The sequence below is a fragment of the Cheilinus undulatus genome, linkage group 1 (assembly GCF_018320785.1).
Source record: "Cheilinus undulatus linkage group 1, ASM1832078v1, whole genome shotgun sequence".
Taxonomy (NCBI): Eukaryota; Metazoa; Chordata; class Actinopteri; order Labriformes; family Labridae; genus Cheilinus; species Cheilinus undulatus.
In genome coordinates, this window is record NC_054865.1 from 32,751,188 (window position 1) to 32,774,158 (window position 22,971).

At 38.2% G+C, this 22,971-nt stretch overlaps 2 protein-coding genes across 4 annotated transcripts in view; both read right to left on the reverse strand.

Moving 5' to 3' along the window:
- The window catches only part of adcy7 (adenylate cyclase 7), an 88,654-nt gene extending 80,792 nt beyond the window's left edge, over positions 1–7,862 (reverse strand). For all 3 annotated transcript variants that reach the window (XM_041786599.1, XM_041786590.1, XM_041786574.1), the window contains exon 1: positions 7,733–7,862. The gene's annotated coding sequence lies outside the window, so the exon portion shown is untranslated. The remainder of the gene's footprint in view (positions 1–7,732) is intronic.
- A 185-nt stretch (positions 7,863–8,047) lies between these two features.
- The window catches only part of tent4b (terminal nucleotidyltransferase 4B), a 37,005-nt gene continuing 22,081 nt past the window's right edge, over positions 8,048–22,971 (reverse strand). Inside the window, exons 2-12 of the mRNA XM_041787227.1 lie at positions 18,682–18,805; positions 17,155–17,201; positions 14,602–14,722; positions 13,220–13,327; positions 12,597–12,725; positions 12,138–12,351; positions 11,881–12,007; positions 11,554–11,657; positions 10,836–11,059; positions 10,571–10,717; positions 8,048–10,337 (exon numbers count right to left, since the gene is read on the reverse strand). Coding sequence (XP_041643161.1) covers positions 10,179–10,337; positions 10,571–10,717; positions 10,836–11,059; positions 11,554–11,657; positions 11,881–12,007; positions 12,138–12,351; positions 12,597–12,725; positions 13,220–13,327; positions 14,602–14,722; positions 17,155–17,201; positions 18,682–18,805 — 1,504 coding nt within the window. The 3' untranslated portion in view covers positions 8,048–10,178. The remainder of the gene's footprint in view (positions 10,338–10,570; positions 10,718–10,835; positions 11,060–11,553; positions 11,658–11,880; positions 12,008–12,137; positions 12,352–12,596; positions 12,726–13,219; positions 13,328–14,601; positions 14,723–17,154; positions 17,202–18,681; positions 18,806–22,971) is intronic.

The window sequence follows — 22,971 nt, forward strand, 5'->3', positions numbered from 1 at the left end:
AATAATTATATTTTAGCATTAAAAATATCATTTGGGTTAGAAAGCTTCTACATATTGGTGTATTAACCATTGCAGAAAAAAATAAAAAATGATTTTGGTAATTACCAATGCTGGTAATTTAGGGCAGCTGTGTCATAAAGCTTACTTTGGTTAGGGTTAGGGTGGTCTAATAAATTTGTTAAGCACTGTATATCCAAGGTATTTACCGCAGTGGAGGCAGCCATTACAGACGGCTTTCAGTACAACTACACGCCGCCCATAGTGCAACTCTGTGTGTATGGCTCTGAAAGTATAGTCACACTCAGTCAGTCACATACAGAACCATGTGGAGGGCTAACCTCAGTGGTCAGCCAAATAAGTGAGATAACATAGGTACAGAATCTAATCAGTGCATAAAATGTCATGCTACAATTGGCTCTGAGGCACTTCCAACACTGCCACTGGAAAGACAAACAAATATCCCAGACTAAAATCTGTTCATGTCTGTTAATCAACCAGAAAAAAGTCCAATTAAGTCAGAAATATGTGATGTCGCTCTTAATTTGCAAGAATAAAGCAGGCCAGGAAAGGAGAAAGAGCATTTATAACATGCATGTCAGAGGCTGCACTGAAGGAGGATTAGTGCTCATCTCTGGCTGGAAGCATCGTAGTCAGAGTTAATGAGTCCGATTAGTCCCCAGTGAGTGTTTACGGATTAGCACACAGTCCACCATGAGATACCCTTCTCATTTCAGCCTAAAGAAGAGAGACAGAGCATAGAGCCTGCTGGAAAGAGGTTGATGAAACATGAGAGACAAAGAGAGGGAAAATGGGGAAATGGGAGATGAGGAACAAATGGGTGAAATGATCCGATTTATGAGTGGCTAGAAGCCTCTGGAAAACATCATGGGGTTTAATGAAAACAGAAAATGCCTGATATGTGACACTACATGTGTGTACACTGGGAGAAGACAGAGCTCTGTTCATTTTCTATAATAACAGAGACAGAGACAGGGGAGAGGTTCAGTAGTTTTATCTAGATGCACACCTTGGACTTACTGAAAAAATATAGCTTTTTAGTTCAGAGACAAAGATGTTATTTAGGAAAGAAGCGGAGTTTGGTGTGCTGTCACTGGTCTTTTGCACTAATGTAATGACAAGCTTTTTTTCACAAATCACTAATCATAATGCAAATATTTCTATTTCTTTGATATTTTTCAGTTTGTTTTTTGTTCTCTGTTTAAACTTTCATCTTTTGTGTCATTTTGGTTTATCTACCTTTTCTTGTCTTTTACAAAACACGCTGTGTGAACAGTTATTAAGTTAATGATCACTGCTGGGATAAAAAAGATTTCTTCTAACCAACTTAAAAGGAAACAAAAAAGACAGTTAGAGCATGTGTTTCTATGTCAGACAGAAAGTATCAACACTAGCTCTAAAGAAAACCTGCAACACACCACACTGACATTTCCTGTGGAGGTTCCCTACATTTCCTGTCAAGGTCACTGTCACTGTCATTGTAACCACGACTGCATGTTGATCACATGCTGTCAAGTCCCCCATGCAAGTTCACACCTTCATCTCTTAAGAATAAGTGATCACATACAAGACCAACAAAGTTGAAAACTGATGGGTCCATTTAGGATACTTTAAAAAGGTCTTGGAAATATGGCAAATAATCACACTATACAACCCCACAATCTTTCAGTTTGTAAAGTTTAGTGACCAACCTAAGTTCAACTTGAGTGTAGAAGCATAGCAACTTTTAAGTTGTGGATTTCCAGTGTTGATACTTCACAAGGATACCAGTTTAATTTCACTGTCATTTTTGTGCCCACTCTCTTCTTCACCAGCAGCTCATCGATGCTCTTCAGTGTTTACTCACAGGCTAAAAACTATTTTCTTACTTGTTTTTGTTGCTATTTCAACATTAAATTCTGGATTAGGATGCCCATATCATGTGAAAATGTCTAAAATGTTAGCACTGCTATTAAAAAAAGTTTGCAACATTTGCTTTCGAGAATACTTAATGTACCAGCCATCACTTTTGATTGGTTCAAAAAAAAAGGAAAGCACCATTATGTCAGGAGCCATGGCAAATGCCTGAGAAATAAACAGTTCACCAAAGAACACTCACCAGCCACTTCATTAGGTACACCCTGCTGGTACCAGGTTGGACCCCCCTTTGCCTTAAAAACTGCCTAATTCTTCATGGCATAATCATAGTCACCAACAACCATGCCACATCAAAGTCACTTAAATCCCCTTTCTTCCCTTTTTTGATGCTCAGTTCTAACTTCAGCAACTTATCTTGATCACATCTACATGCCTAAATACCCTGAGTTGCTGCCATGTGATTGGCTAATTAGCTATTTGTGTTAGCAAGTAATTGAACATGTGTACCAAATAAAGTGGCCTAGATAGTGTTTATCACTGATGCCAAAATCTATGTGCACTAGTACTGAAAATCCTGTAGTACCTGCTAAATTTAGCCCCACAAGGACTCCAAAGGAGTTGTGTCATGTATTTTACATAACATTTAAGGTTGTTTATGCACAATCTGACAATGTAAGATTCTTAAGAAGAAAAGTTACATTTTTTGTCAATCCTTAAAGACAGATCCCTGAAAGTACTTAATCATCACTTTGAGAACCACTTTTTACGCTACCTACATGGTCAGCTGAGGCTGCATGACATAGTAAAAAGAAACACAAAACAACTCAACCACTGGTCATTAAGAGACTCGTCACAAAACAACGATAAAGATAGTAGACTATGCATCACTCCCAGCAGCACAGATCTGCTCTCGGGTTGCTGTTCTGTTTGTGTCCACACATGTGTCTATGCAGCACAACCCACAACAGACAATCCCTGTCCAGATCCAACAAAGTGTAAAATTATTCTAATAATATGCACAATTATAACAGTTCCTGTCATGTCAGAATGAGATACATCCCAGCATGACAATGGATAATTGCACACCAAAGGCAAATGCCAAAGTATGGTGTCACAGTTGTATTTTTCTATGGAAGAGGCTCGGCTTCACAGCAGAGAGCTGATGCACTGATCCCTGACCAAGACCTTCACCCCAGCCTCCTGTAGGGCTGCTCTCTAGTCATTTATGTCTATTGTGCTGGAACAAATGAGCTTCATACATCAAACTAATGGACAGTTTGCCCTCTCATTTGATTTTTAACCCTCTATGCATCTTTCATTGCCCGGGCAAAGTGTTTTTGTTTATCTCACTGTTGGAAAATGCTGACTTTTAACTGGTTGGATGATTAAAGTGTGGACGTTACAAGTGCCTCATCAGGCACTAGTAACATCATAACCCTCCTCTATTAACTACTGCTGACAAATGAATGAGTGATGTAATCATCCTAATGTTATGCACGCCACATCGACATGCCATCACCCTTATGGTGATGGTGACAGGATTCATAATCCATATGGCCACAGACATGAGGTATAACCCGCCAGTTTGTGCACTGCATTATGAAATGCATTTGTAATTTAATCCCAGTGTTTACACTTTTTTTCTCCTTCCTCTTCTCTTCATATAATTCAGTCATGCTGACCACACAGGCTGTGAAGCTTCAGCAAACTGTTTTAATCAGGAGATGCATGTTTTGGTGATAAAAAAAAGAAAAAAAAATATGCCAAAACTAGCACAATGTTTGGTTGACACACAGACAAACCACAGAACTTCCAGCATTTAAACTGAAGTCTACCTTACTTAATGAAGGGGTTGGAAAATAAGTAATCTAAACTCAATACAGGCCACAACCTCTCCCCCATACTGCATACATCAACTACAACATTTCCATTGGTGCATACTTATCAGTATAAACATGTAACCAACTGTTGTAGCATTGTGACTCATTAAAGCAAATGGTAGATGCAAGGAGGCATGTAGTTTTGTTCAGGTGCTGAGACTTTTTATATTCATGTATTGTCTTATTTAAGCAAATGCAAAATGTATAACTAGACTGGTTATGAGTTTAATGTAAGAAGGCCCCTGATTTTGACAGTTTACTCAAGTCTTGCATCCACATTTGCAAATTACCTTGCCTGCAGCATTACATGTGCAAAAAAACTTATCAAATTTCAAAATATGAAAGGTAAAGAGATGAAAGTGGAAGGTCAACACTGAATTGATTTGTTTTTTACATTCAGAAAAATATTTAAGTTTCAACCCCATCAACAGTGATGAAAAAAGCCCTAGATATATTAACTTTGAATCCAACCATAGCGCACTCCTACATTTAAATGAATAAATCAATCAATGAAGGAAAAAACCTCCAATAGAAAGGAATGTGTCAGTGAGGTCTGCAGGTAGTCTTCAGTATTTTTTCAGTACTCTTCAATCTGATGCAACATTGTTTCATGTCAATGTGGCAGAAATCTGATGTCTCAAACATTGGAAAACACTACATTTAGTTGAAGGAGTGGTTATTTAAATTAACTGGGTTACAGCCACTTGACATCTTTTATTTTGATTCTTTAAAAGGAAGTGACTTTTTCTTCTGCCAACCTTAGACAAAGCTCTGAAGTGCGAGGAGCAACTCTGGCATTTTGAAAATGAATAAACACGATCAATTAAATGTGCCTGCATACGGATTTTTACCTATGCAGACACTTGCCACAGTGATGATTATCTCTGCATGGTGTGTTTTAGTTTTAAGATTTTATGAACTTTGATCCAGACTTCCTTAGAATGTAACAGTACAGGGTTTGTGATATAAGACATTTTTGGAGACAGTACTTCTATAGGTTTAAAATGTGAACCTATCTAATATTCAACATCCATCCAAGCTACTTAGTCATCTATATCATGGCAGCCTCTTGCTATCTTAGACATTTCAAAAGATAGGCTAAGTGGCACAATCTTGGTTCAGGAAGGTCAAACCACGCGTTCTCTTTATGCGCAATGCGCATATGACTTTCTCTGTTTAATTATTTTTTTCCACTCAAAAAAAATGTTTACCATCTATCGTCTACCTATCATCAGGTTGTCTAAACATAAAAGATGGTATTTTATGGCAGCATCATAGGAACATAATTATCATGCAGGGCAGCTTACCATTTGAATGCCTTTTCCCGATAGTGTGAGTTTTAACTTCTTCCACACTTCAAGGTTTGTTTAAATCTTTTGCAGTAGAGGGTTAAAATTTATGTTGCCATTTCCTCTACATCCTCAGAAAGTTTAATACCAAGGTATTTCATTCCACTGTGTACCCATCTAAATCTAAACTTCCAAACATAAATGGGTGGCATGATTTAGAGAGGGGCATGCTTCAGATTTATCCCAGTTTAATGGAATAGCCAGAAAATTTTGAGAGCGACTGAACAGTATTCATCAGATCTGGCAATGATGTTAAAGGGTCAGAGGCTACTGCTAAAATATCATCTAAATAGAGTGGGGATGCATGATATTATCAGCAGTATGGCGTATCGGCCGATAATAGCTTATAAAGTTATTTATCGGCATCAGCCGATAATAAAATTTACGCCAATCTGTACAGCTGATAATGTGACGTCATAATTAAGTGCACGCATGATGAGGCCGGATGTGCGCCAACAACAAACCCAACAGGTTGATTGTGTGTGTGAAGTTTGAGGTGTGGGAACAAGACAGCAAAGTAACTGTGTGAATCGCTTGTAAAGTAGCTGCTTTTGATAAAATGTTTCTGACATGGAAAATTGAGGAAAAAGTACGAGCAAGTCTTCCTACGTGTCAGTGCGCGAAACATGGCAAAAGCTGAGACAGACTTGTGTGTGCCAAGTCTCCCCTGCACACTCTGCAGCTGCCCTGGGTGTCCTGTCTCCAGTATTGGAGATGTGGGTGTCACTGGGTTGTTAAAGAGCTGTTTACAGTGAAAAGCCCATTAAACTTGGTTGCTTAGTTAGTTTGTGCTGTTTAAAGCAGAATCAGGACAACTACTTCAGTTGAAGTATTCTTGAGTCTCAAAGGTTTAAAACCATATTTAAGCTCTGAACTATAGCTAGATTTTTTGCATTTAAGAATCTGTCTTTTTGTTGTTGTTATTTGAAGCACTTTGTCAGGAGTATGTCAGGGAGCCATCCTGCAAACTGGCTGAGTAAAAAGGAGAATCAATCTAAATTTAGAAGCTATTTCTTTTTTGCACAGTGGAGCTCAGTGTCAGCAGGTTATTTTGCTGCTGTTTATTGCCCTCAAAGATGCAGATGACTTTGGTTGTACTGTTAAAAATACATATAGCATGTAATGCACATGTAACCCAAAGACATTACTCTACGTTTTTCATTAGTGTATGGCTGTATTTGAAAAAAACAATGCATCCGTCATTTCTGATAAAAATCAATCTTTTGTCTGTTTCTAAAAAAACAGACTACCAATATTTGAAAAAAAAAACTTGTAGTACAGGATGAAATTGGTGTTTTTTACAGTGGATAAAATGTAATTAAATATTGGTATGGGCCAAAAAGAGTTTTAAAATATTGGCATATTGGATATCGTCAAAATTCCAACATCATGCATTCCTAAAATAGAGTAATAGCTTGTGTTCTTTATCACCTCCTTTAACTCTGCTAATTCCTGGGCTTGCTCTAACAGCCACTGTTAGTACCTCCAAATAGATAATAAACTATAAAGGTGCTTAACACCCCTGTGGACGCGTTCCTTGGGTTAAACTGCAAAGGGGGAACACTATTCCCTTTGTCATCACTGTAACTTTGGTTTCTTTATTCAACATTTTATCAAATTAATGCAATTAGAGTTGAAGTCAAAATGAGATAGAATGGAGAGCAATAACTGTAAAAATGCCTTTCTTAACATCACAACCATGTGTAAAGCAGGACTGAACTGAAGACCTATGATCTTATTTACTCAAATACGTTTAATTTATGAGACAGACTATGAAATGAGAGGGCACTGGTATTAAAACCTATACCCTGATTTTAATTGATTTTCAAGGAAGTGATAAGAACAGATAAATTCGTTCAAGTCAGCTACTACAAGGGATGCATAGCCTATTTGTAAAAAATAAAGTGTTTCTTACATATTCTGGGGTCATGATTAGTAAGAGGACCGAAGTGAGAAAAAAACAACAGTGTTGCTTTTAGTCATGTATTGATCAAACTTTATAGTCCATTTCTAAGCACACCCCAAAGTGCCTGAACTCATCATGACTATTTGAAAACACTAGCATAGTTTCATAGTTCCTGCCCATCATACATTTTAAAGAGTACTGACACATCAGTGTGATAGGTCAGTAAGATGGAAAATAAACCACATAGCCCCTGATATCAGTTATAAATGAATACGTTTTGTTGAATCAAAAATATCAGCGAGAACAGTTTTATTACTGAGAGAGCGCATGTTACTTACGCACAGCAAAACGGAAGCTAAACTGAGGTGAACCAAAGTAAGCTAAGTGAAATCACCCGAAAAATACACCGACGTCAACACCAAAAATTACGGATGGCAAGATGAGCCAGGTGAAGGAGCGAATTAAAACTTAGTTTAAAAACCTTTTTTCAATATACAGTTCCAGGAAAACTGTAAACCTATGCATGACATTCGACCAAAAAAAAAAAGCTCTACAGAAAGAGTAAGAACTTTTTGGCTAGCAAGCCCGGTTTTTAACTGTCTTTGTTTCAACGAAGCAGCAGTTAACCTTTCTTGGGGTGTTGTTTATCTGCCTCATGGTATTTCTGCGTACAACCTTCCACCACATATTTTCGAGGAAAAAACAAAGTTTTGGTGTCTTACCTGCCACATTTATTTCCTCCCGCTGATACATTTAAGTAGATAACCTGTAGGTGCACGGTAGGAGCGCGTGCCGTGATCCCCGTGCTCCTCTCCTCACCAACTGTCAGTCCGCGCGCTGCTCCGAGAGAGGAAGCCCCACCTCCTTCATCTATGTCAAACGTCGCTCATGAGCGCGGCTATTAACGCTTTTTCCTTATTTCCTCTACTGTCAATGTCAAATTTCATTTTAAACGGCACCACCAAGAATGTTATGAAAGTGAAACATTTCAACATCCACAAAGAGAGAAGTCTGGAAGAACATGTCTCGACACGCTGTTGAATTGAACCGTTTTATTGCATGAATTGTAGCTGCAGAGAAACGTCTCAGATGAGTACAGTTGGGTTTGAAGCCTTCCTGCAGTGAAGAGAGATGGTCAGTGGACATTCAGATGGCACGGCTAACTTCATTCATTTTTCTCCTTGCCCGTCTGCCACGAGACCAGAGCTTATATACTGCATTTTAACCCTTTACTGTAGCAATGAGATATGGGAGGGGGACAAAACCATTCTTTCTTTTCATACTTTAATACAAGCAAGCTGTGTTCAAGCGTTGATTTATCAAGTGTGCTTTACTGTCCAAACACAGGAGATTAAACTCGCTCGCATGATATCTCTTAGCTGCTGTAGAGTGAAAATATAGAATGTGAAGTGGTACTTATTGCTGGCTCCTATTTTGTTTTATTGTGTGCGATTTTGTCACATTTCAGAGAGAGTTAATAAAAAGGGATTGTGGTGTGCTTTGGTGACTGAATACCCCCAGCAAGCACTCAGCTTAAGTTCTTTGTTTATGCAGCTGCTCATTTAGATGACAGTCAATTACAGAAAATAATGCAGATATTTCCAACATCCAAATGCAGTATACAAGCCTAAACTCCGTGGGATCAGGACTTAAAGCAATAACTCCATCTACAGGTTAGTAGATGTACTGCACCAACAGAGGGTGGGGGTACCAAGTGTTTGTATCTAGGATAGTTTTAGAAAATAAAATACAAATCAGCTCCCTTTTGAAGTAAGTAGACCAGCCACATATTAAAACAAAATTCTCACCGAGAACTTGTTAAATGGTCTCTTTAAACTTTGCAAAGTAACTTGGTCACTCAACTGTCACTGGAAAAAAAAAAAAAAAACAACCAAAAGAAATATTTAAGGTGGCATTGCTGTACCAGAATATATTTCTTCCCACCACATCTCCCCACTCATATTTCAAATATAGGACTCAAAGGTACGGGCTCCAATGGTAATTATACATTTATCCATACTATATATGCATATAATTAATAAAAAATAAATATATTTGACAAATACAAATGATTCTGTAGTGGGTAAATCACCAAAGGAACAGATTATCACCCACGGTTTGTACTGGTAACACATTTTTTCAAGTGTAGGATTTTTCAATAAAAACCATTATCATTCATCCTTATTATTTAACTTTAAAGCATCTACACTGTGGCTGTGCTATTGGGTTCCATCCAGACATCTATAGGGCTGTATGTGAGCACTGGCTCACTAAAGGCTAACTGTTAACACTGTAGCACACTCTCAGAGAGCAATCAGGAGTAAAAGTAGATGCTGATGATTTATGTTGGCAATGAGACCTAAACCAGCTCTCGGCTTTGGCCAAAAAGCTGCAAGCACAACATGTGCATGTTTACATGTCTTCAATCGGTATATCTTGTAAAAAGGTCATATGAAACATTTTCCTCTTACTTGTTTTTTTAACCATTTTTTTGCTTTTGAATTTTTTTTTTGTACAAATCTTTGTATAACCTGTTGAGACATAAAGAAACAGATTAAACAAACAGAAAAATCAACCAACAAAAACAATCTCATGCATAAGTTATGTCTCTCTCTTACTGATTGCATTTGTAAGTTACCATTAAAAAAACTGTGTAGATATTTGCCTTTTGTTCAAAATTTTTGTTTTGTTTTTGTACATTTTAAGCCACATCTTTTTTTAATACCATTTTTGTTCCTATTCTCCAGCCAGCAGTTCCATGTATTGCTGTAGTGCAGTTTCCAGACCCCTGACATGTCTATTCTTAAACAGCAGGAGGCACCAAAGCCATGTTGTGTAGTAGGTGCTGGCCGTGGGAAGGAAAAACCACTTCATAAAAGAGGCTCTTAGGAAGCGAATGTGCGTTTATCCTTTATGATTTCAGTTCAGGTCCAAGAAAATAAACCCATTTCCTATTACAATCTGTTTTTTTTTTTTGTTCTTTTTTCCTGCTAGAAACTGTTGCTTGTCACCTCACAAGCTTGACAGAGAGACAGACACTGCAGATGTTTTAATACTTCTATCAACCTCCTGAGGCTGGAGTCTGGCAGCAGATGTGGGACAGGACAGTCAGTCAGTTGAAGACAAGGACGGGGAAGAGGGGTGAGGGGGGGACGGGCGAGGTCACCCCTATCTGCAGAGGTCATCCTGTGTAGAGTCCCTCACATTTTTCCTCTTCTTGCTGTTGCCCTGGTGATGTGGTTTGTTGCTCTGATGACTTTTGGTGCTGGAGGAGGAGCTCTGCTGCCCGTGATGGCCATTTTTATGGTGGGAACGAGACGTCCTGGCCTGGAAAAAGAACATAAAAAAGTTCTAAGTATCTGCATGATTCTTTTACATGGTTTTGTGTCTTTATTAAATATATTTTTGATAACACAGTCATACAAAATTTGGAATTTAAGAATGCAATCACTTTTATGATCTACATCTTAAAGGTTTTTTTTTTTTTGTTTGTTTTTTTTTGTCCGTTACTTTCTAACATTTGGGTGCATGATGTGATGTATGTTCGAAACTGAGCATACCTTTCCTCCTTTGTTGCTTCCAGATGGAGTGCTGGTTTTGTGGCTCTGTGTTCGGTGATTATTGACAGCAGCAGACTTTTCTCTGTGAGTGCTGGAGCTCCGGCTGGACTGCTGCTTGGCTGTCTTACACGGCGTGCCATCAGAGTCCTAGGGAATACCAACAATAATTGATGCGTAGATAGTATGACTCACTTCGTTGCTAAGGTTTACTCATAGATCTGTTCTAGTGTATGATCACACTTGTGTGTATATCAGCAAAACTTACCGCATCGCTGGAGCTGGACGTGGAGGATGTGGAAGAAGGCGACAGTGGGGAGGAGGAGGGAGAGGAACGCAATGAAGGTGATGGGGAGGAGGAGTTGGATGAGGTTTTGCTGTGGGGCGCTGACGGCAAAACAACAACAACGTCATCATCATCATCATCATCATTCGGGACATTGTTGTTGCACTCGTCCAGCTGCTGGGACTCAAACAGTGTGACATCATTTCCTGAAGAAACAGAGAAGGTACAATGGTATGCTCAGTTCCAGACCAGGAAGCATGTTGTTTAATCCTTCTAGTGGCATGTGTTCTTTTAAATTCAGATACAAAACTAATTAAAGCTCTTTAAAACGGCTTTTGGTTTGTGTAGGTTTTGGTTTCCCATGTAGAAAAGTGTTTCAACTGATCTCTTTGCTAATATTTTCTTGCACAAGAATTATCTTTTAACAAGTCTTTATCTCTCTTTTAACAATCAAATGTGTCACTTATTAAGAGTGGCAAATATAAACAAAAGCTGTTTAGGCAGCATCTATCACTCTGACACCAATCCTCCAGCAACAGTTTAAAGCATTACTTAAAATATACAAATAATCAATTCTGTCACTGATGGTATCATTTGCTAATGAGACATCACAGTCATTTTAGTCCATTTCATAACCAGTGCAACACTTTTAATTGGAGCTTTAAATAATTTTATTATAATGTATAGGGTTTAAACGTACTGTTTAGTGGCAAATCATTATGTGACGGGCTCCCCCAGTTCTTTCTGATCCATTCCCTGTATTCATCCACCTCCTGCGTTACTCGGATTATTCGTCCAAGTATGCTGCAATGAAAAACAAAAGCAGGCATACCCATTAAACCAGTGTTAAAGAAAAAGCTGCTGGAAAACTCTGTATGATCAAACAGAACCAACTTTCACAAAGGTGGCACTAAAAACTTAGTTTTACCTTTAGTATGATCCTAAAAACCAGTGATGGATTCTGTGGTTACTGTGGCCACTAACAAATAGCATGGCAATCAGACAGCTGCCTGACTTCATTCCTTACCTCTCTGTTTCATTGTTGGGGTAGTACTTGGCAATTGGGGACACAGCATGGCTGAGCACCACATAGGCATAGTCAAATGCCTGCTTCACCTGCATGGCACCGTATGAACTGCGACCAACGTCATTGTCTGTTGGAAATGAGATGTACTCGTTTAAGATTAACACATAAGGTGCCTCTAGATACAATAACAATATCTCAGAGGGAAAACTAGACAAAATGCTTCCTTTCCTTTATATTCTGTGAAAAATGTTTCCTACCTGGCTGCAGAGGGTCCTCAATGTAGAGCATGGAGGGCCTGTAACCATCCATCATGTTTTTCTGAACCTCATCTTTGGCAACGTAGCAACCTCCGTCTTTTATCCTGATACCCGTCTTCAGGTAGTTAAAGTGGCGACCGTAGAGCTCAAAGAATTCAATAAGGAGAACACCAATGTTGATGTTGGGACTGCACACATCCTCCCTGTAGTGAAGCTGGAAAAATATGCACAGTGAAAATGTCTGAGTGACTGAAAATTGTTAAGTGAGTGGGATTTACACTGATATTGTGCCAATCCTCTGGCAGGTCACATCCATAACAGTGGGCTGGGTAAAGAAAACATGAAAAAACAATGCCTCTAGCGCCAGCGATCCCTGGAGAAGAGGCTTACAGAGATATGCATAAGGTAAGGAGTGAGTTGATAATCAAGAGTAATTGTTCATGACCATGTGTATATTACCTGCAGAAAGCTGACAGCCATAAGAAAGAGACTGTAGGACCCAATTCCACCAGTAAAGACTTCATTGAGGTCCCTCTGCAGTAGGAACTGCTTCAGCACGAGGACCAAGTAAGGCAGTACTGGATATTTCTACAGGACAAAATATAAAAGGCTGGCAGTGAGGATATGGTAGGAAAAGCCCTGGATCCTTTTAGCCCCCTCTAGAGGTAAATGGGAATCTTAAACCTGTGTCTTATCCTACACCACCATCCCAATCGCATATAGGTACATTACAATAGGTTTTACTTGAAATTATCTTCTTGCTTTTGACTTGGCAATGCAAGTTAAAGTGGGTTATAAAAACAACTTTAAACATAACAAATAAGATATTTTATATTCATAAAGCCACAATTTTTATATGTAGACCTAGTGATGTTTCTGATTTCTTAAAATTTTTGCTTTAGACCAACATGAGCAACTTAGAACCCTCATCTTACCCTTGAAATAAAAAAAACTGTAACAGTTATTTCTGATGAGGAAAAAACAAGATAATTTACAGTGCAGTAAACTAGGACTCTTAACAACCATATTCACTTAAGCAAAATTCTGGAAATTATGAAGAAAATAAGAAAAACAAACAGTACCTCTTTGAATTCCTTGATGAGTCGAGCAGCTTTAACACCACTCTTCACATTAAAGCTGATGTCCACTTTGACCTCAGTAAAGGAGTCTGTCAGTTTGATGATGGGAACCTGTAACACACGATAAAAATCAGGTGCAAATACTGAACACCAACAGAGCAACAGGAAATAATTGGGATCAAATATTTGGCATCGGTTTCACCTGAAATGGTCTCTTGAGTCATTTGTTTGTAAACCTACTGCTACAAAGTGCTTGAAGTCTATTGTAAGCCTGAAAACAAAACAAGTTGCAATCAACTACATGCCCCGCTTTACTGCCTTAATCCTTAACCAAATACTTTAAGTCCAAATCTACTCTTAAAAATCCCAAACAAAGGTAAAACTTGACAAAGAAAAAGCTCTTCTCTATTCACTTTTTTGTTCACTTCAATGAGATAAATCTTTGATGGAAAGATTCATTCTAAATAAGTATTACTAGAAAAAAATTCAAAAGAAAATTATGGTACAGTATGCAAGAAGCTTGAAAGTCAGAAAACATGAATAAGGACATGAATATGCGCCTGAATATGGACACTTTATAGAACAGTATAAACATGTTGTTGATCAGTTAAAAGAGCCTCCAATAATGGGCTTAAACCTGGTGATCCAACAACTGATATCCTGAATATGACAGCTTTCAACACACTGACTTGTGCCTGATAATAAACAATAATCTATCATAATGTATGCCTCAAGTTGGAAAGATCTTCTGGTATAGTTTCAAGTAATTTAATTTCTTTCTTAATCCACTACTTATTTTTTTAAACACTTGTTTTACATCAAACTTTATGTTAATAGGAAAGGTTGTGTAATTAGCATAGGTATAAATCCTCAGTATACAGAGTATGATAGGTGCAGTGTAAATTGGGAATATAAGCAACATCTAACAGTCAATTCTAGATTGCAATGCTGTGAAACTGTGGCAAGCAGTGGATCGTGTTTTTTTTTTATGTGTATGTGCTATTTGGTTCCTCCTGTGGTACCATAAAAACATGCAAAACGCAAAAAATCCAAGGTTGCAGTGCCCCTATGTGTGTATAAAATGCTTATTCTGAGTTAATTAAATTTTTCCTTTTTTATGCATTTGGGTGATTCATTACTAATTTAGATAGACCTACTCATAAATATTTTGTTTCATTTTTACCCAGTTTGTTGCACTAAAAGCTACCTATGTTAAATTTTACACAGTGCACCTTTAAACTGAATGACTGAAAAAAAGGTTTTAAAAACTTTTCTTCACAGAATACGTTGGTCACAAAATAGTACCAACCCTATCATGTGGAAACCAGTTAAAACGACTACATTTGAACAGGGCAACACAAGGCACTCTTGGAAATGAGTCTTACTGTTGCTTTGTCCAAAACTTTGATGGAGTTCTCATCTGCAACATTCCTCTTCCGGAGAGCCTCTTCTAGCGTCCAGAGGGGGAGGGTCTCCCACTTTCCAAACACTACCAGGTCAATGTCACTGGGAGGAAACAGAGGCATTTGGATTAGTAACAGGTGGGAAAAAAGGAACATTTCCTTTTTAACACCTTTTGCCACACCAGTTTTCTCCTTTTGCTAGAAGTGATCTCATTTAGTGTTTAAAGTTGCTGTAAAGTCATTATAAAAAACAACAACTGTATTTCAGGTTTGTTGTATGACAGGCAACTGCGTTATGAACCATCAGGCCAAATTTCAATCATGAAAAACACATACAAGTGAAAAAAAATCAAACTTTAAAATCATGAAAAATGAGGCCTGAAATCTGCTCTAGGATGGTGTAGGTTGTTGGTTGAATGAGCTGAAGCCACGCCCACTAATGAGAAATACAATCGTCTCAAATTCTCAAAAATGCTTCTGACCAGAGACCTGCTGCCTGGCTCTGTGTCAGAGCAGAGCAGAAGTTGGGGATTAAATGTACTATTTTCTGGCACAAATCTCTCCATTTTCAAACTTTGAATGGCCAGTAGGTCACCTTGGCTGATAGATTGTTGAAATTTACTTCACAAAGAACAACAAACAGCATGTAGTTACCTGTTAACTTTCAATGAAGGCAGTGACATCAGCTAACAACAGATGGTACCGACACAAACTGCTCTGTGATTTTACATCGACATAGTGATGTATACTTGCCGTGTTCAAATAAAACCAAGCCAGGAAACAGGTGAAGAACTTTCTAGTGGTCTAAACCAAAAATTCAGTCACACAAAGATCTCAGTGTTTTCATGTTTACAGCAACCTTATTCCAACATATCTAGTGTGTTTAGATGAAAAATGTTGGATTTCACTTTACAGGGACTTCAAAAGGACCCCTACATCAGCAAAATGTGCGTGTAATAAGCCAAGTTCAGGCCAAAAATTCAAGACGCAATAAGAACGTTTTGTAACATCGCTGGAGACGCAGCAGTCCAAACCGAGCTATTGCAGCTCGAATGCAAGCTGTCTGATGCACCTGTGATCCAGGTTGTCAAGTTGCAGACAGTAAGTTGCAGGACGCTGCAAACACATAAATGTGAAAAACTGAAATATAAATCTTGTTCTGAAACTCTGTAAATGCCAATTTTGATAGATACAGTCGTGCTATGAATACATTTTTACACTGAAGTTTCAGACTGTAAACACTCCTGTCTCTTCCATCGGCTGCATATCATGCTTAGTTTTGTGTTGATATGTACCATGAAATTTCGCTGCCACCCTTCAATGGTGATCACAAGGGGGTTTAGTGATACATCACTTTTGTGCATAGTATATGATATAAATGTGACGTATTATCACAACATCATAAACACATGAAAAAAAAAACAGTAAATATGCATTTACACTCACTTTTGTAGATACACATTTAATGTGCAATCATTTCAGAAATAATAACTTTAAAGTGAGTGACCATTAGGGATGGGTATTGTTTGGATTTTTTCTGATAATTGTGCTAAATTGATACTTTTTACACAGTGCGGATGACTTAACGGTGCCCGAATCGATATCTTTGAGAAGAAAAGTGTGTTGAAAGTCAGTGGCAGACTAAAAGCTGTCTGGGTATCATAAATAATTTACAGAAATATCTTTATAAGATGCCAGTCGAATACAGAATAAGAAAAGGAAATACATAAATATACGAAAATAAAACACACATATTCCATAATGATTTTTTTTGCCATTCATTTGGGGTGTCATGGTATTGAAATTAAGTATCGATATCTGTGTTGTAATTCGGTCCAGTAGGTATCAGAGTTGGTCAGTACCAGTTTTCGACACTCATCTCTAGTGACCATAAGAGTTGTTGCGCTGGAAATGATGCATGGTCTCCTGCAGTCGCAGCGGTGTGAACTGGGAGGTGTTAAGAACATTGCAGTGTCCTGTTGCAAGCAGTTGTGGATTTTAACTTGTCTCATTTTGAATCTTTGGTCTAAACTTGGCTTTATATAAGCAGTGTGTTTACTGAAAAAAAAGTAGAAGCGATTTCTAAAAAAAAAAAAAAAAACACACACAAGATCAGATTCACATTCACATTGTATAAAGGATCAGTATCAGTATGAAGTAGTTTAGACAGTGGCAAAAAAAGGGCTTTGTGTCTGGGTTTCATGAGCTAGCCATTAAAAACCCAAGACACTCCTGATTGGCGTGCATACATCCAAACAGCCTAGTCCCATTAAAGGGCTCAGTATAGTGTCTAGTATAGAGTCTATTAATCAAGGTGGACTGGCTGGGTGTCTGCCACAGTTCTCTCTCAGAATAAAGTACTAAACAAGATCCAGGATCAGCCGTGCTAAAAGCAATCCACTGGCTTGGCAGAGAACTGTCTCCTTAACATAGTTCAGTATTTTTGGTAGAGGGCCAGTTCACAGTCACATTTGGGCAGAGATAAACTGAGAAAATGTGTTTAAAGCTCCAGGGTGGTTTAAAAAAATTACTTACCTTGTTGGTAGATAAAGACCTGTGCTGAAACTCCCAAACACTTGGACCTGGAGAGATGAAGTGTACAGTTATATAAGGCAGTTCATACATAAATCTGTGAGCGTTATCATGTTTAAAGTTTTGTTTTACCTTCTAATGTCTAATTTTCTCCACTCTCTTACTTTTAAATGCAAAAAACAAGCTGAGTAGACCACGTAACCATACATTATGCTGTTCTCACACTTTACTTCAGTACTACAAAAACCTGTTCTTATGTCTGTACTAATATTATTAATATACAGCTTAACTTGTTGATAGAATGATATGCCCAAACACAACACACAGGTGTGGCATAAAAACAACTACTCGGGTAAAATTAAAGCCATGTGCAGAATGAAAATGTTCATCTGTTCGGGTTACATTTTGAGTAAAAACTTGAGGTTGACTTTCTCCTGATGAGAAATTAAAAATAACAGCATGTTGACAAACACACCCCACCCTCTGTTAGCCAGTTATCTCTTAACCCTTAGCCTCTATGACGTTTACAACATCCGGTGCACAAAAGTGTGTCCAAACAAAAATAGATTTAAGCCCTGACCCTGGTTTTACTCCCCTGAACCATCTCTCGACACCACACTAACCAGGAGAGCAGATTCTGGTTTACGGCCTGGTCACATGTGCAGGCTAAGCTGATTGCAGAGCCATGTTTGTGAACAAGAGCAGAGTAAGTCCTGGAGACGTCTATAGAGGATGAGATAACTATAGGTGGTCACGTAGAGGAGTTAGGTTTTATCCTGACTTGGCACTTCTCCAGTTAAACTTTTAAAATCCCAAACTGATCCACAACAGAGAAAATTCCATGGGCATTTTTGGTAAAGCTGACTTACACAAGCTTCAATATCTATGACAAGGGGACTGAGGGCGCGCTCCTGAGTGCCTGAAGGATTTGTACACATCTAAGCTCATCAATTAAAGACGCATCACATTGAGTGGATGGCTAAGTTACTCTCTTTCACGCCCACAGTGGAAAAAGAATAATACAGGGCAGGACTGGGACAGTATTATGCTCCTTATTTTAGGTACTCCTAAGCCCAGAGCAGACAAACTTTAAAGCACACTGCTCTATCAACGGGATCAGGAACACCTAGGGTGGTGCAGATAGAATGACCCAAACACAGTACTATGCAGTGGGGAGTTAACAGAAAACAAAGAGAAGGAGCTTACAGCCATTAGCTTGATTTCCGAAACAGTATGGCTTATAAACAAAGGGGGATGATTAAGCGTTGGGAATTAAAGGCACCTTTGTCCTAGTAACTGATCAAAAACAGTGTTTGAAAGTGATCAGATTTTTTTTCTATAAATCCATTCCTTCTGGTAGAAATAAGCTCTATGCTAAGTGACTTAAAGATTATGCCCAACATTTTTGTGCAAATAGCTGGAGGCTACTCTTATTCCTAAAATCAAATCTGTAATATTTATTATCTAAACTGAAATAGCAAAAAATAAAAAAGTTCAGACAGTTGAAGCGGTTGTGGTGATGTTGTATACCTCAGCACTGGGCCACAGGTCATGGATGACTCCCTTTATTCTGTCCACCACCTCCAGCCTCATCTTCTCCTCCTCTGGCCGTGGGGAGATGTATTCGTAGAAGTCATTGACCTCCTCATGCAACCTGGATAGAATAAAGACAAAACAGTGTTATGAGAGGTCAGGGATTTTTTTCCCCTCTATGGTTACAGTTGGTACCTGAAGATTGTACATGGAAGCTTTGCCTACAAAGATATTCTTAACAACCATGCAGCGTTGTCACTTGGCCAGCATTATTTAAAAAATACGTTATTCATGCCATAGTGATATTCAGTATTTAGATAATAATTTGAAAGGCTATTTAATAAACACATATCCAAGGGCTTTCACTTATATTTGCAATATGTCCTTCCTGAATCAAAAATAAAAGCACAAAGGTATTTTTTGTAACCATTTGATTTGCATTACAAATCTGTGGGTAGCTAGCATGAGCCTTATCTGACATCATGATAATGCTGTGAAAGTAAGACCATTATATGACAATCCATTAGGGTTAAATGTTCCCGGAACAGATACTCAAGGCCTGCTCAGACCACTGACTTTTTTAGTTGTTCACAACTGCACCATGTCAGGCTGTGCAGCTAAAATCTTCTTTCGTGATGGCTGACAGACACGTCACACTAAAAGTATGATCCGGAGCCCTCATCGTATTCTGACGTCACCACTGTCTCCGCGTCTGTGTGTAAGTACACTGGTTGTCTGGGGGCTGGGTCAAAGAGTGTCAATCACTCAACAACAGAAGCGCTCAATGTGGTAAAAGATAATGGATAACAATTATGGATGTATCAAGAGAGGGACAATGTGCACTGGCTCTCCTTCAGATAGAACTTAAGGTATGTTAGTTGGGCCCAAGTTTTGACTATGAGCTGCGACGGTGCAGTCAGCCAAAATCTGAATTCTGTTCAGATAGTAGAGAGAAAGCAATTTTGTAAACATGGTTTTTCTTATTGATAACAATAAAATTGGACTTTCCTGACAAGTTTAAAGTCAGTGCTTACTGCAAAAACAATGGCTGTGATTAAGTGCACAGTTCTAGTTGTCACAATGCTAGAATTTAAAACCCTGATGTGATACAACAAGTATGTAACAATATTCATTCATGTATATATGCAACAGCAACAATTTTTAATTTCTTGTATTTGCAAAAAAGTGCAGGCAAATTGTTGCCCATAGCCTAAAGAGCACAAAAACATCAGCAATATTCATTCAATTGCTTCCCAAAAGATCAGGAATCAGAAATACTCCAGCTTTTCTCTAATTAATAATCTAGTTGGCTCAACCTGTAAATCCATTTGGATCATCTCTGCGCTCTATTTTCTAATCCTGGCAGTATAACGTTGAAAGTATGACTGAAAAGGCATAGGTTTTTCCTATTATTGTTGTTGCTTTTTTTACTTCACTACTTTTGAATACCATCTATGGTTAAAAATAAAGTAGATTACAGCATTAAGAACATTTGGACATCATGCACTTCCTTCATATTTCTAGCAATGGGAATGAATAAAAACCAGAGCACCAAATATCAAACATAAGAGACTGGCATCAGTGAAGTATTCATTCAAGAATGCGGACATTTAGCCACATCCCATGTCACACATCTATTTTAGCCATGAGAAAAGAGAATAAAACTAGTGGTGCACTCATTCTTTCTTTAATCTGCTCACTCCCTGCTAGCAGCAAAAAAAGTCATAATATGCAATGCCAAGGGACTGGCTGCCAACAAATGCAGATGTCACCCACTGACAGGACATCGCTAATGGCTCAGCTATTATCACACGAAACCCTAGTTTATGCTCTTAATAATAGACTGAGAGTTGATCCCACCTTACAAGGTCATACATTATTCAAAACTTTTCTCCTTATCCCTCTGTTATCCCAATTATCAGAGCATTGAAACTGTATATGTGATGGTAATGGGAATGTAAGATACATGGTTCAAATCTCAAGGTTTGTACAAAAAACTGACGCTGCAAAAATGCGATGCTAACTAGAAAATTACTTTTTGCAGTGATAAAAAGGTGACATGGAGTCAGGCAGCTGAATGGAGTAATTCCTGTGACTTTCTGTACAAGGCATGGCCAAGGCAGATTTTATATAAGAGCAGAATAAGTAATAACTTTGTAAAAAAAAAAAAAAAAAAAAAAAAAAGAAAGTCAACCTTCCCTTTGCAAATAAAGTCTCTAAAAGAGAGCAGGCGCCTCCAGGATTTCTCTGAATTGTTCAATTATTTGCATTTTTAGTCCTTTTGGAGGTGAAGGAGATTTCAAATGTTATACCCTCATAGTATGAATGCATGAGCTGAACTTGGGCAATAACATTCTTGATTTCTGCAGAACAGTGTTGATGACAATGTATAAATAATTATTTATCCACACAGCTATGTAGTATGACCTGACTCTTACTAATAAGACCAAGACTTTTACAACTGCTTATCGAAAGTTGGCTGTTTTAACCACAAATAGTTTCATGTTTTGTTTCAGGTCCCTGATGACAGAAAGATTCATTTTCCCAAAGAGAAGTAGCAACGTTTTTCCAAAACCCACACTTTCTTTTTAGGGAAAACATTAGGGCCAAGCAAAATCAAAACAGGAAGCTCTACTGTGTTCCAGTGTTATGGCAGTGAAAAAAATGTACTCAGTAAGCGAGGACACCACATTTGTCCTTGGAACAGGTCACTCTGCCCACATGCACTGATCTTTCACTGACCAGTTTTGTCTACACACATAGAGGGACAAGTGGGTGGACAAACAGAAGCACAAACATGCAGGCATATACTTAACCAAAGCATGTGCACACCAGAACAAAATTCACAACAACTTGTAAACCCCCCCTCAGCAAAAACACAGAAAAGTGATACTTTCACTTTGACAAATAAAACTAGGTGACAAAATGTCCAGGTGTATCATGAAATGTTGGACTAAAAACACCAAGAGCAACCAGCACAGACCGATAGTTGTATGGCCTCACATATGTTTGTCCTCTTTCTGAATTTTATTTAACAAGGACTCAACCTGAAAAAAAAAAAAAAACTCAAAGATGACTGGGAATTCAACAATATAATTCAAAAGGCCCACTACAGTCTAGAGAAGTAATGATCAGTGAAAATAGCAGCACAGGGCACCCTGCACTCGGTATTTGCAAAAGCACTGAAATATTTACATGTAACAAGTAAAGATATCAAAACTTATGAAATGTGCATTAAGAAAGATACTTTGTTAATAAGATTGTCAAAATGTTCAATAATTTTTCAATACCACATGCCTTAAATTAAAAGAAAAAAAAAAAAGATATGGTCTTTTTTTTAACTTCAAGCTTCTACAGGTAGGGGGAGACATACAGAGACAGACAGAGAGGGAGGAAGGACCACTAACAAACAAATCAGTGATACGGATAAATCAGTCTATGCTCTTGGTTTACTGTAGATTTCCTACAGAATTTTGAAACCCAACAGGACCCACTCACAGACCTCTATGAAGATTAAGGATTTAATTTGATGCTGTTGGGTCACACTACTTCTTGTTCCCTGTTTGTGACTCTGCTTTGTCAAAACCACCACCCCACTACCTGTTTAATTATTGGTTGGTATCCTGCATTGCACACTGCACTTGCGTACCCACATCTGGGAAGCGGGTTAGTCTTAGGTTGATGCCAGACAACTTTATGCTGAACTTTACTATGATATTTTCAAAGTGCAGTATTTTTTCTATTATGATAACAATTTGAACAGAGTTTCTACTAATGTAAGACAATTTACAATGGTAATCATCAAATACCATTGTATTCCTAACACCACGTCCTAACTAGGATTGGGCGGTAATACGATAACACTGTATCCTTGGGTATTTAAAAATGGCCACGGTATTTCTTTAATTACATCACAAAGACAGTGATGTGTGAGCACATATTTATAATAAATGCATCCAGAATGCATGTCTGTAGCAGCAGCAGCTGGAGTGTGAAGATTTAACAATAGTGATGATATGACTCCTGTTAATGATGTCAGGCCATCTGTCAAACAACAAACCAGGAATGAAAAGGATACAGGCATATATTTTCTGGTGCCATGGCACAGTGCTCTGGTCTCCTAGCATAAGACGTGCACTAAAGACCTAGCATTAAATGTGCACCGCTTGCTGCAATGTGATCCACAGCAATGTTTGAAAACACCTGAATTTCTCTTTCTGGAGGGGCATGAGTGATGAGAAATGAACTGCAGTTTAATGTTGATGAGTTAGAGCAACAAGCAACACC